Source organism: Brassica rapa, chromosome A03 (assembly GCF_000309985.2).
Source record: "Brassica rapa cultivar Chiifu-401-42 chromosome A03, CAAS_Brap_v3.01, whole genome shotgun sequence".
NCBI classification, from domain to species: Eukaryota; Viridiplantae; Streptophyta; class Magnoliopsida; order Brassicales; family Brassicaceae; genus Brassica; species Brassica rapa.
This window is the reverse complement of record NC_024797.2, coordinates 26,413,639-26,440,956: the sequence shown is the minus strand read 5'-3', so window position 1 is coordinate 26,440,956 and position 27,318 is coordinate 26,413,639. Positions and strand designations below refer to the sequence as shown.

General features: G+C 36.6%; 1 protein-coding gene and 1 long non-coding RNA gene across 6 annotated transcripts; one reads left to right on the top strand and one right to left on the bottom strand.

Moving 5' to 3' along the window:
• Nucleotides 1-604: 604 nt before the first annotated feature.
• LOC103861416 (coatomer subunit beta'-3) lies at nucleotides 605-7,512 on the bottom strand. 5 transcript variants are annotated; one of them, XM_009139123.3, is made up of 25 exons: nucleotides 7,317-7,512; nucleotides 6,999-7,019; nucleotides 6,840-6,901; nucleotides 6,678-6,732; nucleotides 6,498-6,534; nucleotides 6,064-6,389; nucleotides 5,831-5,962; nucleotides 5,600-5,748; nucleotides 5,391-5,459; nucleotides 5,047-5,197; nucleotides 4,878-4,943; nucleotides 4,440-4,628; nucleotides 4,039-4,179; nucleotides 3,818-3,892; nucleotides 3,539-3,715; nucleotides 3,360-3,451; nucleotides 3,153-3,269; nucleotides 2,761-2,875; nucleotides 2,591-2,662; nucleotides 2,160-2,356; nucleotides 1,971-2,064; nucleotides 1,779-1,885; nucleotides 1,472-1,601; nucleotides 1,197-1,347; nucleotides 605-870 (listed from the first exon to the last, which is right to left on the bottom strand). In XM_009139123.3, the coding sequence occupies exons 1-25, from the start codon at nucleotides 7,317-7,319 to the stop codon at nucleotides 851-853; spliced, it is 2,748 nt and encodes a 915-aa protein (XP_009137371.2). In that variant the 5' UTR covers nucleotides 7,320-7,512; the 3' UTR covers nucleotides 605-850. The 5 variants fall into 5 exon arrangements, 3 of the variants coding, with proteins under 3 accessions (XP_009137371.2, XP_009137372.2, XP_009137369.2); XM_009139124.3 differs by having other exon boundaries at nucleotides 1,242-1,347; XR_631539.3 differs by having other exon boundaries at nucleotides 613-870; nucleotides 1,012-1,347.
• Nucleotides 7,513-7,765: 253 nt separating this feature from the next.
• Nucleotides 7,766-26,450, top strand: LOC117132526. Its single transcript, XR_004456128.1, has 3 exons — nucleotides 7,766-10,837; nucleotides 11,963-22,509; nucleotides 22,556-26,450. It is a non-coding gene; the product is annotated as an uncharacterized LOC117132526 (long non-coding RNA).
• Nucleotides 26,451-27,318: the final 868 nt, after the last annotated feature.

Sequence of the window (27,318 nt, the reverse complement as noted above, 5' to 3'; positions counted from 1 at the left end):
TGAATCAAACAGTTACAATCACTTATACTTTTTTACATTGATCTAAACAACTTCAAAACAAAGTAATACACTACTATCCGCTAATCACTATCAAATAGATGATAAAAAAAATAGCATTCTCTTTCAACATATATTCATCTTTATATTTTGAACATATTTTCTTTACTAAGACCATAAAATAAATTGTAATTTCATTTAAGTATAAAATAGACGAACCCGGCGCTACGCGCCGGAAGACCACTAGTATATATATATACTTAACTTATTGATTTTTGAAAAATGTATGCATGCTTGGAAATAGGTTTATAACTTATTAAATATGTGAAAACATGTTAGTTGGCTAGGTTCTCTTTTGTAAAATTTAGACTGTAATACCTTTTTAACGTTAAAAAGAAGACTGTAATACCTTTCTAGGTTCTCTTTACTCAAAAGAAGTATCCAAATATATAACCATAAAACTTCATCCCTAAGTTCATTGTTTATTTTTAGTTTTCCCGTTCAAATTCCCTAAAATCTAAGATTTTTTCAATCAATGTTATTATTTTGATAGCTTACATGCACTAAGATGTGTTCATTACATCCTTTCACTGCAATTCATAGCAAAAAACTATAAGGTCTCCAAAAAATTATATAATGCACGAGCAATTTGTAAAACACATGAGCTGTGAAAATCTAAAACCAGATTTTTGTAAGAACAAAAGATAAACTCTCTATTGTATACTTTTATTATATAATGATCATTATAAAACCACCTGGGAGCACTAATAACACAAAAGAAAACCAAACATCTTCCACCAAGAACTGATTCCCCTGCTCCATATCCAAATATGGATCCAAGTACTCTTACTGGCTACTGATGTGGCGTAAGCACTGCAAAAGAAACACAAATTCAAAACGATTAGATTTCACACTAACTGCAAAATGAATTAAATTTTGAGAGAGACAAGTCTCCAGATCCTAGCCACGACAATGCAGAGATGTAACAAAAGTTACAACTCATATAACAACAACCTATCCCATCTCATGCAAAGAAACAAGAGATGACATCTCTGCATCACCATTTTCTTTGAACCGGCCAACTTTTATTTGCTGTGGGAGTTTCAGTGAAAAAATCTATATAATTTCTTTGATTTTTCAACATTGATCCTGGACTGACTTGCTTTATTAGGCTGATTGGTTGTCTTTACTATTCGTACCCCACTCTTCCTCACCCTCACTTCTATTAACAAGTACAGCACTACCATCTGTAGAATCTTCATCAACAACTCCCTCTTCTTGATTCACTTCTTCTTCATTCTCTTCCTCTTCACCTCCTTCATTCTCTGCATCACCATTTTCTTCTGCTACCTGCACAGTGTAAAAAAAAAAAACAACTAAACGTCGAGTCCTGCGGAGAATAAAACTGTTTGCTGCTTAGCAGATGATTCAAACGAACCATTTTTAAAGTAATATAGCTCCCAAAAGAGCTTACCTCGTGATCTCCGTCTCCATTTTCAAGTGGTTCCTCTGCTTCAACTTGCAGGTTTCTAAAGGCTTCCACGAGGGTAATGAAAGGTTGATCGGCCTGGGTTGCATAATTTTCTGCAGCAGAATAAACTCCCCTGTAGATAAACAAGAGTAAATTTATTGGTTTGACCAAACCAATGATACTCTGGGTATGAGCTATTAACATTAACAATCTCAATGTGTAAACAAATGAAAATAGTGAGTGGCTCCCTATTCAGAACAATCGTATAATAAACATAATGATCATAGCTAAGAAGATATGCTAGGAGTACCTCGCCTCTACAGCATTAGCTTCAACAGAACGAGCAACTTGCCAATCCTCAAAAAGATTTGGGTACTCTTCAGGATCAGCCAAAGATTCTGCTGCTTTTGAATTAACCTGTTGACAAGTCAAAATGTAACTAAAAGCCATATGACATTTTTATGGTCATTCACCATTATTCATAGAAAGATGAATAAGTAACCTTGCTTAGATCTTTTCTCCAGAGAGCTACTATCTCTGAAACTTTGCTTGGAAGATAAGAACGTGCCATCAGAGCAGCTTCTGGTATCCGGTTGCTGGAGAAAAAAAGAAGAAAATCTTGTCTCGAGATAACACAAAGCATATATGGATTTGATTTTTATAAACCGCCATTTGAGCGCTAATAAAATACCTCTCCACCAATAACTGCAGACAATCTTCCAATCTACCCAGCATGAATAAGCAAAGAAAGGCGACATTGTTCTTTCCCTGCTCCTTAGCAAGGGATGCAAGCTTTGACATCCCTTCAGCATCTCCCAAAGAAGAATATAGTAATAGCAAACCACTCAAATCCGTAGCGTACTTCATGCAATCCTCGGCCAGTTGGAGCTATCATGATGACGCACACAGAAATGCAATACAAACACTTAGATAGTAGGTATCAAAATGAATCCATGAAGATTAGAAGAAAGCCAATGCCATCATAAATCTATAATAGCAGGCGTTATTTATCAATACAATATATTGTAGTAAAATCAACTGATATAGCATCTAAACAGATAATCAATTTCTTAAAATTACCAGTACAAAACATTAGGCAAGAATATTCTGGAGAAGATATACCTTGCCAGAAGACATGGCTAACTCTCCCAACTGCTTCCATTTAGACTCACTCTGCACTTCTTCAGCGATTTCCTACAAGCATGGAAAACAAGGATAATAAACATATTGCTAAGTAAATGAATATAGTCAAAGTACTTCTTAAACATTCAATCATCACATATAATATTTACCTTGGCAATTTCAAGTCTACCCAATTGTATGGCCAGCTCAAATCTGTAGTCAGGATCGGTCGCAATTTCTAAAGCATCTTCAATCATTCCCCGAGACTCCAAGAAATGAGCAACACTAACAATTTGAAGCATTTCCAGAACAAAATCAGAGAGAGATGTACACAAAATAGTGAAATACAATAGATGAGGGAAATATAATATCAAGTTGAGTGAATCCTCATAAACATCTCAAAGAAACCAAAATAACAATGTTCTTCGTAAACTGAATAACAAAGACCATTTGAAATCTAAAAATAACATCACGTAGGACATATGACGCAGTAGGAGATGAGTTGCGGTACATATTGAATATGTAAATGTTGAAATTTAGACTAAAATAACTTATAACGTACTTGTTATGCTGCTCTTTAGGAATTGTAGGTAAAATTTCATTGGCTTTGTCCAAATCACCTCGCATCACAAGAGTCTTGTATTCAATCAGGCTAAGCAGCAGGGTATATCCTATGACACTGCATTCCCAAGAAAGGTGAAATACGTCAGCATATTTTGAATGAGCTATTAAACCGTCTGAAATAAAAAGACAGAAAAAAAGAACGTACTTGAATTCTTTGTCTACCAAGTAGACCCGACTTTGGTTGGCAATATAGCCTAACAAATACATTGGACGGTCCAAATGATACATTGTGGTTACCTGTCATAAGTATATTACCGGCTAAGATATAGTGTAACTCATAAAGATGATTAAATCTTTGAAGATATCAAAATACAAGAAGAGTACCTCGCCTCCAACACAATAGTTAAGCTTCGAAGAAGAGTTGTTGTAAATGAAGCAGTCCCCGACCCATATACCTGTCCTAACACGTTCATCATTCTCATGGAGAACCTCAAAAGCATCCTCAACACCTTCTTCATCAGTTTGTCTTCCACTAGCAAAATGGGAGGAAACCAAGTCACGCTGCAACAGAGAGGAACACCAGAGTAAGCATTACGAAAATCCACGAAAGTGGAAATGAAGAAATATATTCCTGAAAATTTTGAGGTTGAGCGAGACCCTCACATTGAACTTCAGGATGTAGAATGACGTATCACTAGCAATGGCAACTAAATCACCACTTTCTGCCCAATAAAGATTCTGCAGATTTTTCATGGGAGCACTAGAGAGTTAGACAAGATACAAATGGAGACAACTCCCAAGTGAAAATAAAATGTAAAATAAGAATAGGAAAAAACTGATGAAAGTTAAATTCCACAACAAATACAAGTTCAGTGGTTGAATACCTTTACTGTGACATCAATTCGCTGAATCAGCCTACATTCAGCCCAATCATAAAAGCAGATGAAATCACTTGAACACATTGCTAACAAGGATCCTCCAAAAATCTTCTCAGCTGAGAAAGTAGGCCGAATACTCTTCCTTTCCTGAAAATACCAGTGATGTGTTGTGATTGAACTCACTCATATAGAATAAGATGCACTTTATGGAAATTTCAAACGGATACAAGATGTAAATGCTATTACTATCCGAAACCCTAGATCGTTACACAATGTCTTAAGAAATCATAAGGTTCAACAAGTCTCACAACAACAAAATGCATAACAATCCAGAAAAAAATGTATCTTTAACCTAGATGCACACTCTAACCAAATGTATTGGAAATGCCTTACTGAGAATAGCAGACCTGGAAATTTTTATTGAATATCTTTATCTTTGACGAGCTCTCTCGAACTGCACATTCCCCCTCGGATGACCAAACAAATTCCAGTCCAGAACCGAAAGACCTATTTCTCCAAGCCAAAGCTGTGTAGATTATGTACTCCCCATCCCCGCAGACTACGACAAACCTCCCGTTTGGGTTATGCTTCAAGCTCTGGGAGTTAGAATGAATAGCAATTTATGAGATACAAGAGATGATTATTCTGAACCACGCTCTTGGGACTTCGTGTTACCCACTTCATTTCGAATAATAAATGGTTTCAAAGAGTGATTAAAGCAAATCATATTTAGCAGAAGCACGACTCTAGTGATACCAAAAACTTCAAAATGTTATCCCAATAGCTCCTATAATAATTCAGCACAACAGGGCAAGTTTCACACGGTGCTGTATAGTAACACTCACTTGTGGATAAAGATCACAGGTCCCCAGATCTTTAACAGCCAAGGGAAGTCTTTCTCCATCAGTAACCTAGGTAAAGAGACAGTTAAAATCATCAGACAATACACATAAACAGCTTAGTCGCGCAGGTTCAGCCATGCTATATTAAAGTAATTATAGTTAGAAGTTAGACCTCGTAACTGGCACCAATACTTTTGATGTTTGCAGTTTGGATTTCATTATGCTTAGCCCATATAATTTTTCCGCTACTGTCCATGCTAGCGACAGGAATTTCTCGTCCAAGTTTAACCATGATGGTTCCTTCATCGTATCCAATCACAACCCTGTAAAATGCAAACACATTCGTTAGATGGTCGTGAATGCTCAGAGGAATACAGCGTTAAAACTGATCCCACAATAGCTCTTAACTCTTCAAATAGTCAATTTCAGAAGAAAGTTAACAACAAAATGGCAGACACAAAGATTCTACTTAAGAGAGAAAATCTACATAGAGGAAGCAAGAGTCCAAATCCTTACCTGCGCGAACTTTTTATGTAACCAATGGCCCAGACTCTCTCGAGAGCATAATTCAATGTGTTCTCTAGCCTGAAAAGATAAAAGTAGTAATAACAAATCAAAAGAAAATGAGTACGAGAAAGAAACTCATGTGCCAAAGGCGTAGTTGAATTTTTAAATACCCCACAAAAGCATCAGCATTGTTACAGAAAGGTTTTAGATAAAAACACCTGTAAGTCGTGGCGTGCCAAATGCGAACAGTGCCATCCTCAGAGCCTGTGAGTATTATTGGAAGCTCCGGATGGAAACATACTGCAGATACATTGTGGGTGTGCCCTTCCAGCGTCTGGACACAGCTTTTAGTTTGATAGTCCCATACCTGATTCCAGAAACACTAGTAAATCATCTGCAAATACATATGCTCTCAGGCTAGCAAATCACATATATAACTGGATACAGACCTTAGCAGTATGATCATCAGAGCCAGTAATTAAGTAGGGCTTATCACCCCCTGTGAAATAATCTACGCAGTTGACTCCTTTCTGATGAGCATCCAGTGTAAAATTTGGGTCTGGGGAGCCAAGATTCCATATCTGAAGATGAACAAGCATGAAAAAACAGTCTGAGCAAACACTTTATACAGCACCCAATGCTGACTAAGCCATAAATCTAAGCTTGGGAGCATTTTTCATACCTTTATGGAACGGTCAAGCGATGCACTGGCAAAAGTGTTGGTGTCTTTTGGATTGAATACCACTTGCATCACATAGTGAGAATGTCCCTCAAAGATCTGAGTACAGGCCCAACCATTTTCCCAGTCCCAGAGCTTTATGAGCATATCATCAGAAGATGACAGCACATATGGGAGGGTCGGATGGACAGCAACACACCTAATGTAATCGGAATGAGCCTCAAACACTTTAACCTTGTCCATTGTGTTGTAGTTGTATACACGGATGTACATATCATCCGCTCCTGCCACAACCCATTGCTTGCGTGGGATAAACTTGGCCGACCTAACTGCAAAGTCATATATAAAAAATTCAGTATCAGAAACAAAGCTCCACAAGGCCATACACAACGAGTAAAAAATCTATAACAAAAAAGACGCTCGTCAAATTACTATACCTGGCAATTCGGTGACCTCGAAAGATTTTGTTATCGTCTGAGAGGACAATCAATCATATTAGATTCAGATTAGAAGAAACTCCACGAAATCATAACAACTACTAAATCAACAAGTCTCTTATAATGACTTACAAGCAGAAACAGATAAGAGAAAAAAAAAATTAAAAAGTATTCACCCACCTGAGTCTGGTAGTTCCAGATACAGACGGTTCCAGAATACAAACTCGCTAGAATCCTGTAACACCAACAATAAATTAACATTCCATCACAACATCCAAAATACAAAAAAAAACATGAATCAAAGCTGAAAGTTAGCAAAAATCAAAGATGAAAACTACTGACCATGGCTCTGTAGGATGCAGATCCACAGATTTCACTCGCTCTGATCGTTGAGCAAATTTTTTCTGATGCAAAGCAAATCATCGCCACAGATAAGAACGTTAGGAAACTGTTCCTAATACTATCCTTCATGGAGAGAAGAAGAAGAAGAAGAACAATTACCTTGATATCGAGTCTGAGCGGCTGTTGAAACCAAAAAAAAAAAAAGATAACGAATCGTCAGTACAAATCTGGCAAGCCACAAACACCAGATCCATATTCAATCTCATAAACCAAAAATGCGAGACACTATACTCGATTTCGTGAAAAAAATAACTACAAAGAAGAATCCGGATGGTTTCGGATTCCACGATCGCGCTGAGATTAGGCCTAGCTACGGATGAAATGCAAATGCAGGAAACTAGATCGAATCGCGAGTAAGTTAGCTTGAGATCTGGGAGAGATGAAATAGAAATCAACGGGAGATTTGAGTTTTCTCACCATCTTTGCAGGTTAAGCAGAGCAGAAGATCTGCTCGCGGCTCAAATCTGCAGACCGGCGATTGAAGAAAGACGTTAGGCTCGGCGTTTGGAGTGATTGCAGAGAGGAAGAGGTGTATTATTAGATACGGCGGAGATCAATATCTCATTTATAAACATTATACACATTTGAAGTCACCTCTGCAATCAAATTGTGACACATCATTTAAATTTTAAAAAGAAAACAAATAAGCAACAAAAAAGAAAAAAAAAAGAGATTTTGTATGTTATTTTCTATATAAAATTTGTCAATTACTAAATTTCAAATAAACACTCCAAATTTAAACACAAGTAGAAGGAAAAAAATTTACAAATGAAGAGTTTGATTAGAATGATGTATATTTTGTTGTAGAAATAATAATGTACATGACTATTTTTTGTTATAGCTGTAAATATTTTTGTTGCAGGATTTTTGGTTGTAAGTCTGAAAACATTAATTAATCATTTGTATATTTTTCTAAATCCAAGATATAAAGTCTTTTATGTATTTTGTTTTCTAGAGCTAAAAAAAATAAAAAAAATTGGTAGCTTTGAAAACAAATCTGATTTTGGTTAGCAAAAAAATTTCTGTTGTGATATTACGCTAGATTTAGTAATACAGTTCGAGTTAGGATGATTGCTTTTTGTTTGTTTCATCGTTGAATGCTACTCTCTTCTTTGTCGGCAATATATTGTATTAGATGCAAAGATATGTTACAAAGTGTTCTAAGATACACCATATCTTAAAATTTGTTTCCTTAACAAAATAGCAAGATCGTCAATTTCAGAAACAATGATTCGGAGTGCATTACTATTGTCCTGGATGCTGATTGGCTCCAACCAAATAGCATTTTACTTCTAGAAAGGTATTAAGCTCACTGAAGAGGACCCAATTGTCACCAACAAACACAACTTCATCAGAAACCAGTCTATTACTTCTTTGACAACTTCAACTTCCAAAGATCAATATTTGTACTTGCTTTAATGACTTGTAGTCCTTCCTATATGGTGCACATCCTATGCCTGCTAGGTCTTTTGGTGAAGACCATGATGCATCTACAATATATACAGTCTTACTTGTTTGTAATCTTAAGAAGAATTACCGTTGATATTTGTATATTGAATTTGATGTCGTTCCTCCCATGTTTTGGCTTTATCTCAATCCCATAGTTTTCGTTGATAATAGAGTTATTAATCACTTGTGAGATGAATTATATATGATTTGGGAAGATTAATTAATATACTCCTTATTTTCCAAATTTGCCATTTAGTAAACAAGGCCAAGTCATCAATCAAAGGCGACTGAGGAGGAAGTAACTGATAGTAACCAGCTCAAATATTGAGAATAATCACCCAACTTGGTTGGTTTTCGAGTGGTGCCAGTTCCATACTTATTTCGCAATCCATTGGAATACTAGATGATTGAGTGATTCAAGTGCTTCCCCACATAGCTGACGATGATGATGATTATAACTTAACATCCCCTTTTGAGTTTTTATCTGTTACTGGCAAGGTATTATATAAACAACTCTCGACATGAGCAACAGATTCTGTCTTGATGATTTTTCGAGGTGGGAGAAATCGAGAAGTATATTCCACTCATCTCGATTTTTATTCCACAGTAATTAAATGAGTATCACTATTGCAAATTTAAGTAAAAGAACCCGAGGGAAGTGTGCACTTTCTACCGCTTAGATCGTTTTCGTGTATATACCATCATTAGTTAGTTAATCAATTCTATAACATTTTCATACTCTTCTTTTTTATCATGTGCTTTTCTTTATTGAAATGGAATTATAATTGGCATGTTACCCTAACTTGATCATAGGTAATCGAGTTTAAGACCAAACAAAAATTAGAGAAAGTGAGACAAAATGTCACTAGAAGCTTTTTTAAGAAAATGAGAAGGAATGTAATAAGTGAGAATAAACCTTCCTGATTCCTACCAAGTTTTTTTGGACAACATTTTGGTAGAAAGATCAACTTTTCATTTTTAGATTGACGGAAATGAGACACAATATGATTAGAAGCTTTAAAATAATTTGGAATGTGCTGTGGAAGTGAGAATAAACTTTATGATTCCTACCAATTTTTATAAACAACATATACACTTGGTTTAAGGATAAACTTTCATATTTCTTTAACCTGGTATAAACTTGGAAGAGTTATTATCCGGTACGAGCAACTTAATGAAAAACAAATTAAAGTAATATTTAAATATATTGATATTAGGTCATTCATTTTATCATGATTGATTTATTTTAATTGACGTCCGTAAAAAGTTTTTGGTGATTTATCATTAGAGACCTTAGTGCTCGAACTGGTGGTTGAAATTTTGAAAAACAGGTGGGATTAAACTTCAGTTTTTTTTTAAAAATTAGTTTATGTTGAATCTGAGGAATACCTAGCGTCAGGATTGTGTATCCCATATGAATTATTTGAAATAATCATAATTTTTAAATAACAACTGATAATTACGTGTGTCAAAAAAAATATATCATGATTAGACCATGATGTTGAATATATACTTGAATTACTTGTTGTACAGTTTCTTTTTTCACTTCTACTTGTTGCATATACCACTCGGCGCATCACACATCAAGTACCAAAATAGATTTGTTGTTTGGATGCTTGTTGTCCCATTATGTTAATACTTTTCCTGGCTTTTCTTCTTCTTCGTATTAATGCAAGTTTGCTAAATAAACCCATCGTAGTTATAATATTCAAATACTATAGGGTTTACAATAATGATGTCTAATGTATGCTTTCTTTTGATGGGACCTTGCTTGCACTGGCCGTCAGAGGAGAGAAATTAACCAGGTCAAAACTAGTGACCAAATAAAATTAGGTCAAAATTAAGATCGAGATGATTGAAGCAGGTACGAGAGGGAAGAAAGGTCGAAAGATAATGAAACTGGTATATTATCAAGAATATGCATGTCCACTTATAAATTTTTGAAAATAAAAATAACATTAACCAATCAAAAGTCAAAACTAACAACTTGGACATTCCATTGTTTTACAAAAGAGCTATCTACCATTGGATATATCAATGGACTAATAATGTTCAAGTTATCTTCGCATATGTTCAAGATCTCGCTTTTGAATTTAAAGGCTACCAAAAGTGGGATGTGCCTAAGGGTGGACACTAACAAGCTCACGAATCTAATGCGTTCACTGTGGCTGTAGCAGTACAGACTGGACGCTCGCAGCAAACTATATTTTATCACCATTTAACATTTGCTGTCAACGGTTAATTTATAAAGTAAATGGTTATAAAATGTGAAATGTGCATAAGCATGCTTGTTATCTCAGTTTATCGTGTAATACTTGTTATTCAGCATCTTCACTCAACATATGTTATTAATTGCTTCAATTATATTTTTTTTGGTTATAAATGGAAGATTTTATAGCCAGAAAAAGTGCAAAACCCACTAGTTATTAGAGTAGCAAATGTTTTTATCATAGTTAACACGTCTATAACTAAACATAATTGGGTAGTCAGTATATGCTAGCAAACATAGTATACGGTTAAGTTATGGTATTGGGTAGCTCAGAACCTATTAAAGGCAGAAGAAGAAAATGAAGTATTGGAGCTAAGTATTACTAAGTTTCAAGCTTTTGTTTGGAAAATTAAAGCGCCTAAAAAGATATGCCATCTTATACGGCAAATGATAGTCATGTCATGTGGCAGTAACAAGGAACCTAGTATGGCGTAATATGAAGTGCGATGACTATTGTCCAAGATGTGGAGAACCAGGAGAATCTGTAATTCATGCCATATTTGAATGCCCTCCAGCAATACAAGTTTTGTCCCTTTCAGTGACTCTAACAAGTCAAGATATTTTTCCGGTACCGAGTATTTACGCTAATACAGATTATCTTTTTTGGAAGAAGAACAACATTGTCGAACCAGAACTAGACAGAGATCCTTATCCCTGGATAATATGGTATATTTGGAAGGTCCGAAATGACAAACTCTTCAGTGGAATAGACAGAGATCCATTGGAGTTAGTTCGCTATGCAGAGAAGAATGTCAAGCATGGTTTAATGCAAACGAGATGGTGCCATCAATGCTATAAGATCACATAATTGAGGAGCCTCAAGTCATAAGCTTGGGTAATATTTGCATGCTAGATGGATCATGGACATCCACAACACAGTTCAGTGGATGTGGATGGACTTGGATGGATAGCTTTGGGAAGATCCAACTTGGGGACACAAATTATCATTCGAGCGAATCAACTTTGCATTCGGAAGTAGAAGCACTGCGATAGGCGATGGAGAATATGCTTCAGCATTCGACATGGCAGAGCTTTGGGACAGACTGCAAGGAGCTGATCGCCATGATCAAGGAGCCTCAAGCTTGGCCAAGTTTTGCAACAAAATTGGAGAAGATAGAGACTCTACAGATATGCTACCCGGACTTCAAGATCACTTATGTTCCAAGTGCTCAAAACCATATTTCTGTTTTTTTATCTAAGACTACTAGATCATTTCATAGGAAATTATATTTTATTAGTTGTTCTATTTCGGTTTGGTTATTAGACTACATCAAATTTGAGTAATAGAAGTTTGAGTAATAGAACGACCGCTTGTTGTCAAAAAAAAAAACTAAACATAATTGAGATGGTAGAGAAACCCAAATTTTCATCTTGATCCATAGAGTGAAAATCACTTCTAGTTAATTCTAGTTGTTCCAATGTAATTCTACTTCTTCTGTTCTCCCCCACGATGTTTTGTCTCATCTGGTGCATCCTTGATTCCTGATTTCACTATGCGGGCCATTAGTCAACAAATGTATGTTTTTTGTTGTTACAATAGGTTAACTTAATATATGTATAACATGTAAGATAATCTCGTCAGTATAATGTATATAGAAGCAGCATAATTTACGCATGCATGTTTATTAATGTATTACGGAGGACTTTTATCTCCATTTTCGTTGCCATCATTATACAAGTCAACATCGGCCAACCGTATGACTAGAATTTTCAAACTAGGCAATATACCGTCTTCGTTCATTGATGTTTTTTTTTTGACTGAAAAAAATACCGTTCATTGATGTTTAGGTTAAGTATATTCAAATAAAATTCATCACATGCAGATGATGTTATAAACGTGTGCAATTAATGTGATTCCACATCACTAATTTTAAACATTTAATATAAGGCAACGTCTGAAGATACTCTAATAAAATAGTTGATACCATTCTAATGTAATACTCCATTTGTTCCTTAATATTACATATTCTAGGAAAAAAATTTGTTTAAAAAAATCTATTTTTTATATTTCTAAGACATGTTTTATTAACTAATTGTAAATTTCAAAAAAACTTAATTGCACTTATTGAATTGTTATTGGTTTAAAATTATGAAACAAAGATAAACACAAAAAAATATGCAAATTTAATGTGTTTTATTAAAATGTGTGAAAAATCTAGAATATGTAACATTAAAAAACAGAAGGAGTATGTTTTAAGAAATGTTGATGTTCCGATATATAAATTGTTTCTATATTTTTAGATAAATTATAAATTTATCAAAAATTATGTGATCAATCATATTTTATAATTTATTTTGTAATTAGTTGAATAGTATTTATTTATAGATTTTATTATATTTTAATACAATTTTTTTTCTTGATATGTGTGTTCTACTTAAAATATTTTATGTTTTAAATGGAGAGAGTGTACTCTTTCCGTTTCAAATATGTGTATTTTAGAATTTTGATACATATTAAAAATATATTAATTTTGACTTTTAATACATTTTTTCTAATTAACTATTTTCCGCAACTCGTAAACAATACTCCCTCCATTCCTAATTATAAGATTTTTTAGATAAAACATGATTAAGAAAATTATTTTTTATCTAAAAGGTACTATTAAAATTATAAATTAATAACTACTCAACCAATTACAAAATATAATTATTAAATTTGATTGATTATACAGTTTTTGATAAAGTTAAAGTTAGCTAGAAATATGAGAACATCTTACATATTAGAACATAAAAATTCTTCTAAACATCTCATATTTCGGTACGGAGAGAGAATAATTTATTAAACACAATTATGTTTTATAAAATTTATAATTTACTATTAAGTAATACATAAAATGTATATGTTGAAGAAAAAAAATTATAAAGCGTGGATGTTTGAAATGGAGGTAGTATTGTTTTGTTCCATTTTAACGTTCCTTGTGTTTAGAACACCTAACATTAGTAACAGAGATATTTTCAGAATACCTTTCCGTTATTCTTTATCAATTGATGATGTGAGTTGGAAACTCATGATTTTTAAGACTTGTAAGTGATATAGTAGTTACAAAAATCAAGCTAGGTTATACAATTTCAATAATTTTGTAATGTAGTTTCTAGATCGATTCTTGAACATGAACTTGCTCAGGCCCGGACAGAGAAAGCACAAATAAATTTTTGTCTCAGCGTATCCAAAATTTAACTGTATTCATACATAACATATGCTTTTTTACAATATTTACAATAGTTGCATATATATATATATATTATTTAACATCTTTTGTATATTGGAATTTTTATTATTTTAATTTAAGGAAAACATATATTGATGATTTTGCATTTGGTATTTAATTATGAGCATGCTGGAGCATCAATCTATCCGTTTCCACCTGAAGGAAATTATTTTAAAGCCACTGAACAATTAGTAAAATTATATGTTTTATATAATATATATCTCCATAGCCTACATCTATTTACAATGCGTGCATACGATAGAGATTCGTGAGAATACAATACTGAATAAACATATTCAGAGTAACATAGTAACTAACGTTTTAGTGGAAAAGGGAACAAGTGGACAATGATTTATATACTTCACTAAACTAATTAAATTACGAAAAACTAATTAAATTACGAAAACTAAAAATAAAGGGAAAAAGAACAGAGAGAGAGATAATATATTTTTTTCCAATAATTTCTGAAAGAAGAAATAAATAAATACAAAAAGCAAGAAGAATCTAACTAAGAAATAAAGAAAAAAAAAATCTGCAACAAGTAAATGGAATATAATGGCGCCTCTACCTCTCGCCGCGTAACAAGAGAGGTCGCGTCCTCATGCTCACTCCTGGAGATTCTTCTTGGCCTTCTTTCTTTCCACCTTGGCCTTTTGCATGTTGCATTTTATATACAATTAAGGTTTCCATTATATGCGGTTTCTATTATAGTTTGATACAAACAAATTGATCAAAAGATATCGTAAATGATAGGTATTTGATAAATTTAGTCTATATGCACTACAAGAGAACATACCATATTCCGATAAAAATTTCCTACAAAATGCATTGTCAGAAAATTACCGACCATGTACTGAGAAAATGGCGAGGAAGAACAAAAAAATCGTAGAAGCAGGGCGGCCCTGGACATGAAATATCTTGGTTTATATTTTTCAACGTTTAAAAAGCCTAAAATTGTTTAGCTCTTTCAAATATTTCGTAACTTGTTGAGCATATAAATCAATACTCAAATACAACTTTAAAAGAAAAACAGCTCAAATATAAAGACATGAAATGGTAATTCGATATATCTTATTTCAGCGTTAAGATATGCTATTGTGGGATCTGTTTTCTTATTATTATTTTTTTAGAAATTAGGGGAAGGATTAGTCATTTGTGGGATGGAGATTTAAAGCAACACTTTTCGATACATGAATATATGCATTTCTTTTTCTTTGTTTAGTCTAAGTTCTCATTTTCTCATTACTAATTTAGTTAATATCATTTTAGAGTTGTAATGTGTCACGTCTTTGTTAGAAGTAGCGTATTCCCCTTTTCTTGTATTTAGCTTACATTCAACTATAATATGATATCAAAAGAATATATGTAAGATTCATTAGCATATGTCAAACTTGTTGTCACTAAACTAATAGTAAATCAGTATTAACTACCGTGTCATTAGGAAAATTATCTGTTAAATGAGCACTATAAAGATAAATAACCACACATTCATGAGACATATAATACTCAGAGGCGCAAAAGGTGTTTATGAATATGGTGTTACGTGAATCGCCTAAGTTCACGTCGACGGATAATGATCAAAATTAACTGAATCGAATCTGATTCTTTTAACCAAAAATAAGTAAATCACATAAGAAAAGGGAAGATACTGATGATAACTAAAGTGTATATCGGCTTTAGCAACATATATAATAGAGAAAAAAACATATATAATAGATATAAAAAAATCTTACAAAAGCGGATGGAGCTCTCACAGACACAGTGGTATATATACCACTTAGTATTTATTTATGTTGATATATGTACAGACTGAGACTAACAAATCATGCCCGTCTTTTAGTTTGAAATATACGTTTTTTGTAACTTGAAAGATAAGTTTTCTTGGAGTATAGATATATTTCTATTGTAAGACTATATGGATGTCTGTTCTAAAGTAGGTTTGCTTTTGATTTTCTTGTTTATCTAGTAAAATTTGTTTTCTGTACCGATTTATTTATTAACTGTGAAAATTCCAGACTTTAAATCTACAATTTTTCACATGTTTGAAGTTAGTTTAGCAAAAAATCCGACTTAAAGAATAGCATTTCGTGCCACAAATGTTTTAAATTCGAGATATAAGAAAACCGATCCTTTGGAGATACCCATATAAAAAATTGCTATCAATGTTTTTTGTGAGAACTATTGCGATCAATGTTGGGTACGTAGAAAGCATTATAGGTAAAAAAGTAGGAACAACCCGATCATTATTTTATTGAGTAATTGGTAAGATTGCCCCGGCAACTAATTTGCAAAATACACTTTTTTCGAAACTATTTTTTTCGGACCCTTTTACCCCTCAACAGAGCGCGAGTCCAAAGGCAATAGATCTGCGTCGCGTGTGTTGTGTGTCAGAGACCCCCTTTCAACCCATTGGATAATATTGTGGCTCACGCCTGTTCAGGTTCTGCAGACGAAAGTGTGTGAATCTTCTCTATCATTTTCGAACTTCCAACAGTCGCATTCATTCACATTTCCTCAACTACTAATTCCCCTTTTTCAAACCGAGATCCATCAATTCATTCATTCACCGCAATAAACCCTAATTTTTCAATTTGGGATTAATTCTGTCTCCGACAAACTACCTGAGATGGAAGAAGAACTACTACCGCCAAGGATGTTCGCCGCGGGTGATGAACCCCTTGGAGAGCGAGTCAACTCGTATCACAAGTTGAAAAGGACTGAGATGCTCATTGACGCTTTAGAACCTGAAGAGTTGGCTTTTCTACGTAAATCAACTTTCGGGAAGGTTCTTGCCATCGAAGAGAATCCGCCGTTCTCCGGTGCTTTTGGGCAACATGTTGTTGTTAGGCTGCTCAAAGTGAACAAAAAGTACGAGGTTTGTATTCTATTTGCTGGAAATCCTGTCAGGATGTCACTCCGCGAGTTCGCAATTGTCACGGGGCTGAACTGTCAGAAGATCCCAGAACCCACGAAGAGGAAGAAGAATCCTTTGAAAGTGAAGCTTTACTGGAACGAACTGTTTGGCTCTTTGAAGTTCTGTTCCGTCAACATTGCTATAGACATGCTGAAGAAGAAGGTTGTTAAAGGTACTGAAGCCAGGATCAAGTTTGCGTGCCTTGCAATCACATAGTCGATTCTGTTTCCTTCTTCACACGCACCGCGCATCATGCCAGACCATGTTGAGATGATACGAGATTTAGATGAGTTTCTCGCTTTCCCCTGGGGGCGAGCTTCTTTCCACACTCTTGTTACCTCCCTGATCTCGAAGGACGAAATCGCATTATCGCAAGCTTCCGTTGCGATCCGCGGCTACGTCGATGCTATTCAGATGGTTCTATTGGCTGCAATTCCAGAACTCAAAGAAGAGATCACACAGTCGGAGCCAATTGTCATCGAGGATTCAGAGAGCAATGATGAGTCGACTTTGGAACATGCACCGCCGGAAGAAGAAAAAGCGCTGCATTCAGAGAAACCATCTCAGACGACCAAATACTGTCTCATTCCGGGGCACGCGAAGAGCGTAGATACCGATTGCCAGGTAGCAAAGAACACTCAACTTATTTAGTAGATGTTATAATTCTCGTTATCAATTAATTTCATTTCTTAACTGGCATTGTAAGCATTACTCGTTACGGTAAAAGTTAAATACTAACTTATGACCAGTCAGTTAACATCACTTAAAATCAATTCACTTGTTAAGTCACCAAGCATCGCGTTAACCCCTTAATTAACGGATACAACGGTTCTAACCATATCTATATTTTACTAAATCCAGGTGCGTGTGAAGTGCATTCTAGATGAACCGTACGAAGATTGGTCAGCTGGACTAGACTTCCTGTGGCCTGATGAGTACGACGACCCTGCTGTTGATAACATGGTCCGCCTGATTAACGAGGGTTTTGCTTTCCGAAAGGAAATGTTCAAGGGGGGTGTCTCCGCAACTGATCTTGCACGTATGAGGGCAGAGAAGAAACTGAAGGAGAAAGAACCAAAAGAAAAATACGATAAGGACCACTACCCGGAGGCTCAAGACTGTGATGGTTCGGACTCTCAAACCCACATTTTAATAGCTAATATGGTTGCCTCACAGCTTGGTGAGAAGATTAGGTCCCCACCCACTGATGTACGAGTTGAGATCAGCTCTCTGGAGAAGCGTATATATGAAGCACTTGACGCTAAATTAGAGAAAATTGTGGCGTCTACCATTCAATCCCAGCACGTAGCTTTCATCCAGAACACCATCTCACAATATCTCCAAGGTATTGATAAGAAGGTCGCTGACACTCTTGCTTGCCAACTGAAGACGATGGAAGCTTCACTTCTCAAGGTTTTGTCTCAAGCAATTGGTCAGCCCTGCTCCAGCCATGATGCTCCAGGGGGGGGAAACCTTTTATGAAGAGTCAAACTAGCATCCACAGTTGTCAGAGAACGTGGTTCCTCATGTCAACCCAAGCATTCCAGCAGAGCCTGACAATATCACCCCCGCAGAAACTGCTGATTTTCGCATAAACGCCGTTCTCCGCGACCTGAACACTGTTCCTGACTTGTCGACTCACGAAACTTCAGACGTTAACTTTCGGAGTGTACCATTAGAGGGGAAATTGTCGGACAATAAAGATAATCAAGTTGCTGAACCGGTAAGGATCGCGTTTACCGCTAACTTAGTCTCGTTACTTAAGTAAAATTAGTTTTGGAATTTCCAGAGGTCCTTGTTTTAATACTCATTGTCTAGGACACCGTTATACCTCCAAAGACCGTCTACTCAGAACTCCCGTCCCAAAAGTTAGTCCATGCTGCGGGGGACATTACTCTATCCGAAGAGCCAGAAATAACAACCTACACGAACGCAGATCAGGTAAGTACATAATGTAACGAATAAACTAATCGTTGTTGTCTAACATACGTTTCGACTTTTCACAGTCTGAGGAACCCGTTGAGGCTAACCAAAATTCTGAGAAGGTAATTCAATTATCTTCTCCCAGCGATCTTTTTTGACGTCGTATATGACTGCTTACACTCCCTTTGTACTTAGGAAATCGATCACTCACTGGACGCTCAACCTATGGATGTCGATGAGCCTGTGGCTCAAGAAGTTGAGATTGAAGAGGTAATCCTCTTTCTCTGCCAGTATCTTTCAAAGCCATTTACAACTCAATGTTCTCCCCCTTTTCATTCCCACTGACCCTATAAGTATTGTGACACCTAATCAGACGCACATTCCTTTTTATCTACTCGAAATACCGTCTTTCTCACTCGGGCTCTCGCAGGAGGGTGCTGGGGGCGTCGAGGAGATGCCCCACACCGCTACGGACGCTTCACCACCTCGGGGTCAGGAGCTAGATGTGATTGAGCAGCGCAAGAGCAAAAGGCCTAGGTCAAGACCAGCTGTGCTCCAAGACTACAAGTGCGATCCTAAAGTATCTTCCGGTTTATGCATCATCCCCGATCTAGACCACCGATTCAAGCGTATGGAGGGGACGCTGCAAACGGAAGCGTAAGCATGACGAAAACATAGTTATTACTGTTACAGGTTTTTTTAACAGCACAATCATCTCATTAACCGCTACCGTTTATTTTACGGGGGTAAAAATATTCTTAATGACCTCTCCCTCACTCCCGCCGAGTTTTGTGGTATTGGATATCGCATGAACATTTTACCTAGGGGGGTAAGTCTCTCTCCTAAATCCCAATAGTATCTCTCATCTATACTAACTGGTTTATTTTGCTATAGGTCGTGGATGTCCTTGTCGGATACTTGTCTCGAGCCCTAGCGTCTGTTTCAACCGTGGCAATTTACGACACCACCCTTCCTGTAGCTTTAATGAACCAGACTACTCGCTTCAACAAGACCGCAGTTAAAGATCGTGCGAAGCTGAAGTTCACGACAGTCCCGCTCCCAAAACCCTTGGTGAAATCTCCCGATAGGATTTATTTCCCATTCAACCTTGACAAGCAACACTGGGTTGGAGTTTGCATTGATATGAAAGCATGGACTCTCTTGGTGCTGGACTGCAACACAACCTTTCGAAGTGACAGCTTACTTAAGAAAGAGCTCAACCCTATTGCTACCCTCATCCCATACGTTCTTAAGTACGCTGGCTATATGGAAACCATCCCCTATGGGAAGGCCTTTACCGTATCGCGGTGCAAGGGAATACCGCAAATCACTTCTCAGTCGGATGCAGGGGTCATGGCTGTGCTATTGATAGAAGCTCACGCGGCGGAGGGTTTGGGTGGTTGCAAGTCTATCACTCCGCGTCTGCTTCCTGAGGCATCCAAGCAATTGGTCGTTAAACTATTCGAGTCCATCTATATGTAACCTTGTCTTTCGCTCTTAAATCCTGCAACTCTGTATTTTGTTTTGGAACTTTTTTCTCTGTTCGCCTACAAAACATTGTAAGGTTAAAACAATTATGTTAACTCGGTAACACTACAGTTTTTATCTTTATACATGCTCATCACTTTTAGGGTCCACATCCCCACTTAGCCGTAAACTAAGTGGTTAGTGTCTAACTAAACAGTTACCAATCCGTTAACATCTAACGCAACAGTTAGTATCTCCCTTTAAGCTCGCTACTCTTTGTTTCTATATCCCCCCCAATTAGCTGTTAACTTCTTTATTAACATATAACGTATCAGGTGCCAATCCAAACTTATATAACATGTCAATTCTGTCTTGCTCCCATTTCTTTGGGGTAATCTAAAACTATCTGGACCGGCTGTCTATTGGGAATATTACGCACATTTCGAAAATAATTATGTTAACTCGGTAACACCACAGTTATTTCCTGGTGTATACACACTTAGCCACTAACTCCGTGCTTAACACCTAACGTAACAGTATACAATCCAACATTCTATAGCATGTCATTGCTCCCAATTCGTTGGTTTTATACAAAACTAGCATGTGTGATATTTTTGATTTAGACATTCTATAACATGTCATTGCTCCCATTCTCTGTTCGCCTACAAAACATTGCAAGGCTAAAACAATTATGTTAACTCGGTAACACTACAGTTATTATCTCTATACAGGCTCGCCATTTTTGCGGTCTACATCCCCACTTAGCCGTAAACTAAGTGGTTAATGTCTAACGAAACAATTACCACTTAGTTTACATCTAACGCAACAGTTATTATCTCCCTTTAAGCTTGCTACTTTTGGTGTCTATACCCCACCAATTAGCTCTTAACTTCGTTATTAACATATAACGTATCAGGTCCCAATCCAAACTTATATAACATGTCAGTCCAATCCAACATTCTGTAACATGTATACACTTAGCCGCTAACTCCGTGCTTAACACCTAACATAACAGTATACAATCCAACATTCTATAACATGTCATTGCTCCCATTTCGTTGGTTTTATACAAAACTAGCACGTGTGATATTTTTGATTTATACTCTTATAATTCAACTAGCTTATGTGATATCTGTCCTGCTCCCATCTAACTGGTCATATTTCCAACTCAAAGGTGAACACCTAAGATACTCGTTTTCTTAATAATGTTCGACTTACCATACTAACATTCTTTGCAGCGTTCAAACGCAATAAGTTTGTGGCGAACGCATTTAAAAAATAACCATAACATAAAATGGGGGAGTCTTTATTCATACCCTCCATTGCACTTACATATGTGTCAATGGGGAAAGCTTAGGGAAACTTAGTTTAATACATCATATCAAAAGAAGGTCGCCCCAGATCTGACCATTACAAAAGATACACAACCACTCCACTCACCCCTACATACTTAGTCTTCGTCTTTTCCCTCAGATAGGCATCTTACACGTGACCTTGTTATGGTCCGTCCCTCCACACCTGCTGCAGGCCCTGCGGCGCTTGAAAGCACCACTAACCTGCAAGTAGACAATAGTTACAGCGTTATCTTTTTATTTGCACCCTAACATTACACGTAACTGATAACATTATAACGAACATATTTTAGATTCCAACCTTGAACTCCCCACGAGATGCAAATCTTGCCTTCCTTGGCCTACCAGGGGGGCGGCGAGTTGCTGGAGGAAGGAGGTGGCCATCTTCCCCGTCCACACCAAACTTGTACACCGCAATGTTGGCTTGCTCCACCGGCTTGATGCTCCCACTGTATGCTGACGCCTAGTACGCGTTGCTGTATAACACATCAACTCTATTCTCAACTGGCTCCTTTCCGTACACAGAAGCAGACACGGCATGCGCACAAGGTATCGCCAGCGCATCAAACTGCTTGCAAGAACAAGTTTTATTATCTAGATCCACACGGTAATACATCCCCTGTCCATCAACCACCTCGTACTCATTGTCGATGATGTGTTTGACCGCATATCCCGTTGACTCGGTGAAGTTCTTCATCAAAATCTCAGCAGCTTTCGGAGTTAGTGCACCTACGTTTTTTGCGGCTGCATCGCGCCTCGCGGAGAACCATCCCATCATCATTGATCTAATATACTCCAGCAAAGGAACGATAGGGTACTCCCTAGCCTCAGATAGTGCGGCGTTTAGGGATTCGGCGAGGTTACTTGTCATTATGTTGTATCTTGTCCCTTCGAAATGGGACCTCGCCCAATGCTCAAGCCCAATCCGGATTAGATAATCCGCACAAGCCATGTCGATCTGCTTGATCTCGTTGAAGTGCAAGTAGAAATCTTCCAGTTTGTACGTCCTGGCAGCTTTACCAATCAGGTACAACAAATGTTTCTTCTTGAAGATGGTCAGCTTTACCAATCAGGTACAACAAATGTTTCTTCTTGAAGATGGTCTGCACGTTTCTTTGTAGATGCAACAAGCATGCACAGTGCTTAGAAGCGGGATAGACCTGTTACCGAACACAACATAAGTTAGCCGCTATGAGAATGAATAACTAATAAAAGCCACTACACCGCCGTGTGTTAACTACTAACAATCCAGATAACAACTAATATATTCAGTTTAAGATTATCTCAATACCCAAGAATCATATTCAGGTGCTTACCCTGCGTATTCCAGAGTAGATAGCAGTGTGCCTGTCAGAGACAAAGACTAGGTTTTCAGCATCAGGCACCACAGCAGTGAGTTTGTGGAAGAACCACGTCCATGATGCATCATTCTCGCTGTCAACTATCCCAAATGCAATCGGGAATATCTGATAGTTCCCATCCTGCGCACTTGCTGTGAGCAAACAACCCGCAAACTTCCCCTTCAAGTGAGTCCCATCGATGATGATCACCTTTCTCATGAAACTTAACCCCTTAATGCTTGCCCCAAATGACAGGAATAGATATTTAAAACGCTGGACACTTCCAGGTCCTTTGTTTGTCTCCAATGCAACCGTTGTCCCAGGATTCGCAATGGCTAGATGCTGCAGGTATGAAGGCAATGTACTATATGACTCCTCCGCATTGCCACGCCAATTCTCTATGGCAATCTCCCTGGACTTCCAAGCAGTCCAGTACGATATCGGGACACTATGGTCCGTTCTCATCATATCCCTCAATGCTGCTGGTCTTGGTCCACTCCCCGTGCCAACGTACTTGCTTCTCATAATACCTCCCACAACTGACGCGGTTGCGTGTCTCTTGAACTCGCCCCTCTCGTCAACAGTGCACTGGTGGGCACTTTCCAATGTTTTGATTTCAAATCTAGCGCACCCAGACATCTTAGCAGCGTACACTCACCATTGACAGTTAACGCCACTGCATTCCAGCACAACTTTGCCCGGTTCGGATTTTCTAACAAAGTATCGGTACTTGTTAGCCAGTGCATGGAGTGACATGTGGACCTTGAAAGCATCCCTGTCGACGAAGACTTGTCCCACGTAGAGATTGTCATACTTTGCCATTTCCTCATCGCCTGATTTCAACATATCAGCATAAAGTTAGGCCATATATAATAACGTAACATCTAATATACATGTTAACAGATAAAGGATTTGGTAACTGCTATGATAGATATGATTTCTCCTTACCTTCGTCACCCGCATTGACATCATGGCCGGTATAAGCCCCCTCAGGGTTTGGATAAGCATCCTCACTTGCATCCCCACTCCCTGACCACATCTGAAGGCTGAACATTGGCCCTCCACCCATTCCAGACTCAGTCATAATACCCTTGCCCTTGTCAGTAGACCCAGAGGCCACGTCATTGTTGATAGCTAATGAAAAGTTTTACAGTAAATGAGTTACTTAACGGTACAACCTAATAGTTAATCATTACGTAAACAACGTGCTACCTATTGCCAGGGTTAGACCAGCCTCTGGTTGTTGTTCAGTAGTCATCTCTTCAAGTCGGATCATACCTTCACCATCTTGAGTGAAAACTTCCATTTCATCCGATGAATCACTCTCAGAGGATACTCCATCCATCACCTCTAGTGGATGCAATATCTCTCGCTTTGTCAAACGCACAGCGGTCCTTCGGATTTCCTCCATCTGCTCACTGCTGCAGATGGTCATCAACCTCTCTTCGCTAACTTGCAGATAACCTCCCGAGCGAAAACCTCAGCATACAAGAACATAGGTTAGCACCTACTAACACACCTTAACAACTAAAATAACGGGTATCAAAACATCTACCTCTCCATGGGATGGGTTTCGGTGGAACAACATCAGTTCCGTCTTCGGTAAGGCCGAACTCCTCCCTCTGAATTTGGCTGTAACGCGCCACGTCCACGTTGCCATACGTCACGCACAACATCAAGTTTGCGAAGTCCATTCTCACCGCCATGAAGAGCTCCACATCTTTGTCATCTAGTATGTCAACAGGCGGTGTGGTGTAGTCTCCAGGAACTTTCATCCACTCAGGGAAGTCATAAGTTAAAGCAACAGGCTCGGTATGGTGTATTTGGTATTTCCCCCTCACCATAGCCACCAATTCCTCGTAAGTCTCATTCTCCTTCAACACAAGATCATATTTCACATCGACGTGATTGATGTCGAACCTCCAGGTACCATGGGCAAATCTTTGCCAGTCGCCAACAACAACTCTCACCAGGTGGCCCATTGATGAACTTGTACAAGCTCTGTAGTTGCTGTAAACAAATACATAACATATATTGTTAATCTCAACTCAACCTCAGACCAACTAAATTAGTTAACAACTAGCCAAATACGAAGATACTAGTATTTTAACATGATTACAGATGACTAAATATCTTACATTTCCCCTAAGAGAGAACGAACACTGTCAAGCGAGTTCCTAACCTTTAAACTCCTAATCACAGTTTCCGTTTTCACTTAATCTCCCATACAAACCTCTCTCCCCTCTGCTAAGTAAATATATTTTTATCTATAAATCCTAGTACCAATCACGTCAACCAATACGCAACCACCGTTACACTTACCGAAGCAATTGTCATCATAACCCGTTTTTACCCAGCGGTTCTTCGCCTCCGGCGCCTCTTTGTGTCAGTCACGTCCCTCTGCACACGCGAGCTCATAATCCCGCTTTATCTGTTCCCTGACACACGTGCGTCGTACCACCGAACAAGCGCCACAATAAGGAAGGGTAAAATCGTCCATTTCGTGTTGAAAGGGTACTCAGTTTACCCATTTCGAAACCCATGGACATTTCACAGTTTTGGGCCTCTGTTGGGGATATTACGCACATTCACTCTATTTTATTTAGTCAAAAATTTCAGACTATAAACTTTTTTGTGAAACTTCATAAATTCTTGAAACATCAACAAGAAATGAAACGATGATGAAATGAAAGTTATGATTCAAACGTCTAATAAAGGCATTTATAATTTTGTAGGATTTTAAAATAGAAAAAACGTAAGAAATTAATTAAAAATTATGTATGTATGTTTATAAAGAAATCAACAGTTAGGGTGTTACCTAAACACAGGGTAAGAGAGATGGGGGTTGTAAACTATAGCTATGATTTCAATTGCTAATAATGTGTTGTTCTACAATCTATTTGCGCCACCTTTTTAACCTTTTGTTACATCTACACACAGATTAGTAAACGAGGAAGCAGTTTTACCAAGACTTTGTCATTAGGGGATAAATTAACTTTCTCCATCGTTTAATGCTTTGTTCAATGGCTTCTTAAGTATCCGCATAGTTTGAGAGGCTTAGGTAGTGAGTGCCCAATTCAAATATTGCTACACCAAAACATTTGCTATCTTCTGGTCAATAATAGATCCCACAGATATTTGTATGAATCTGTATGTATTTTAAAATTATGGCGACAATTAATCTTCAGATAATTTTGAATCAACGTGGAGGCTTTTTAACCATTTTTTCTTTGTATAATATTTTATGTTTGATATTATTTAAATTGAAGCCATTAAAAGTGGAAGCTCCACCAGTCTTCCCAAATTCAACTGTCCTCATCACCCCAAAAAAATTCAACGTTCAGGAGTCTGTAAGTCTCTTCTTTTTTTAACTTGACACTGACTCGAAACATTTTTCTTTTCCCAAATCACGAATTCGAAAACAATTGCTTTTTTTTTTCCAAAACATAGAAATAATAAAATAATACTCTTTCCGTTTCTAAATAAATATCACTTTGAAATTTTTCAATCAGATTAAAAAAGTGACGGAAATATACGTAAATTGTTATTAATTACACTTCCTGACCAATAGTATTTGAGATAAATAAAATTATTTATAAAACAATGCAGTTTTCAATTAATTTTAAAAAAAAAAAAATAATTTGCGCTAAAATTGTAAAGTGACATTTTTTTATAACAAGAAAAAAATGTTAAAATGATATTTATTATGAAACAAAGAGAGTAGTAACCTCTAAAATTATATTCCCTCCGTTTTCTGAAAGTAAAATTTTTAGATTATTTTCTTGTTCCACAAAGATAGATTTTATGTATTGTTAAAATACTTTTTTTTATACTTTTGAAGAACATTAATTGAGAATATTTTGATTAAATTTATTGGTAGAAAATTATTAGAAAGTGTATAATAAAGTAAAATATAAATTAAATTATAAACATTTATTAAATTCTTAATAAGCGTGTATACTCTAGAAAATCTTAGTTTTGGGAACGGAATGAGTATTTTCTAGCAAGAAATATGTTAATATAAAATGATGAAAACCAAGAGTGAGCATTTACAAACATAAGTTGACCAAAATACACATGTATTAACTACAATGAATTACTCTGGTTATTTGACATGCATATACACACTTGGCGAAAAAGTTATAAGAAAAATTGACATCACAAATATACACATTAACTACCATAGAATGCGTTTTAATTAATTTGACCTATACAATTAGAAAATTTTCATTTTTACTCTATTTTTTACTCTAAGGTAGAATGAAAATTGAATAAAAAAATAAAAATAAAATCGTCACTCTATAAATGAAATAATTTTTTTATTTTTTGTTCATTATTTTATTTTTCACTTTATTTTGGAGTAAAATATGAACCGGGGATATAAATGTTTTAAAAGTATTATAAATCTTGATATATCTAATGTGTATATACAAGGAATGCTTTTTAATAGATTAGATATACTACTATATTTAAAAAAATTAGTAATTTTCGTTGTG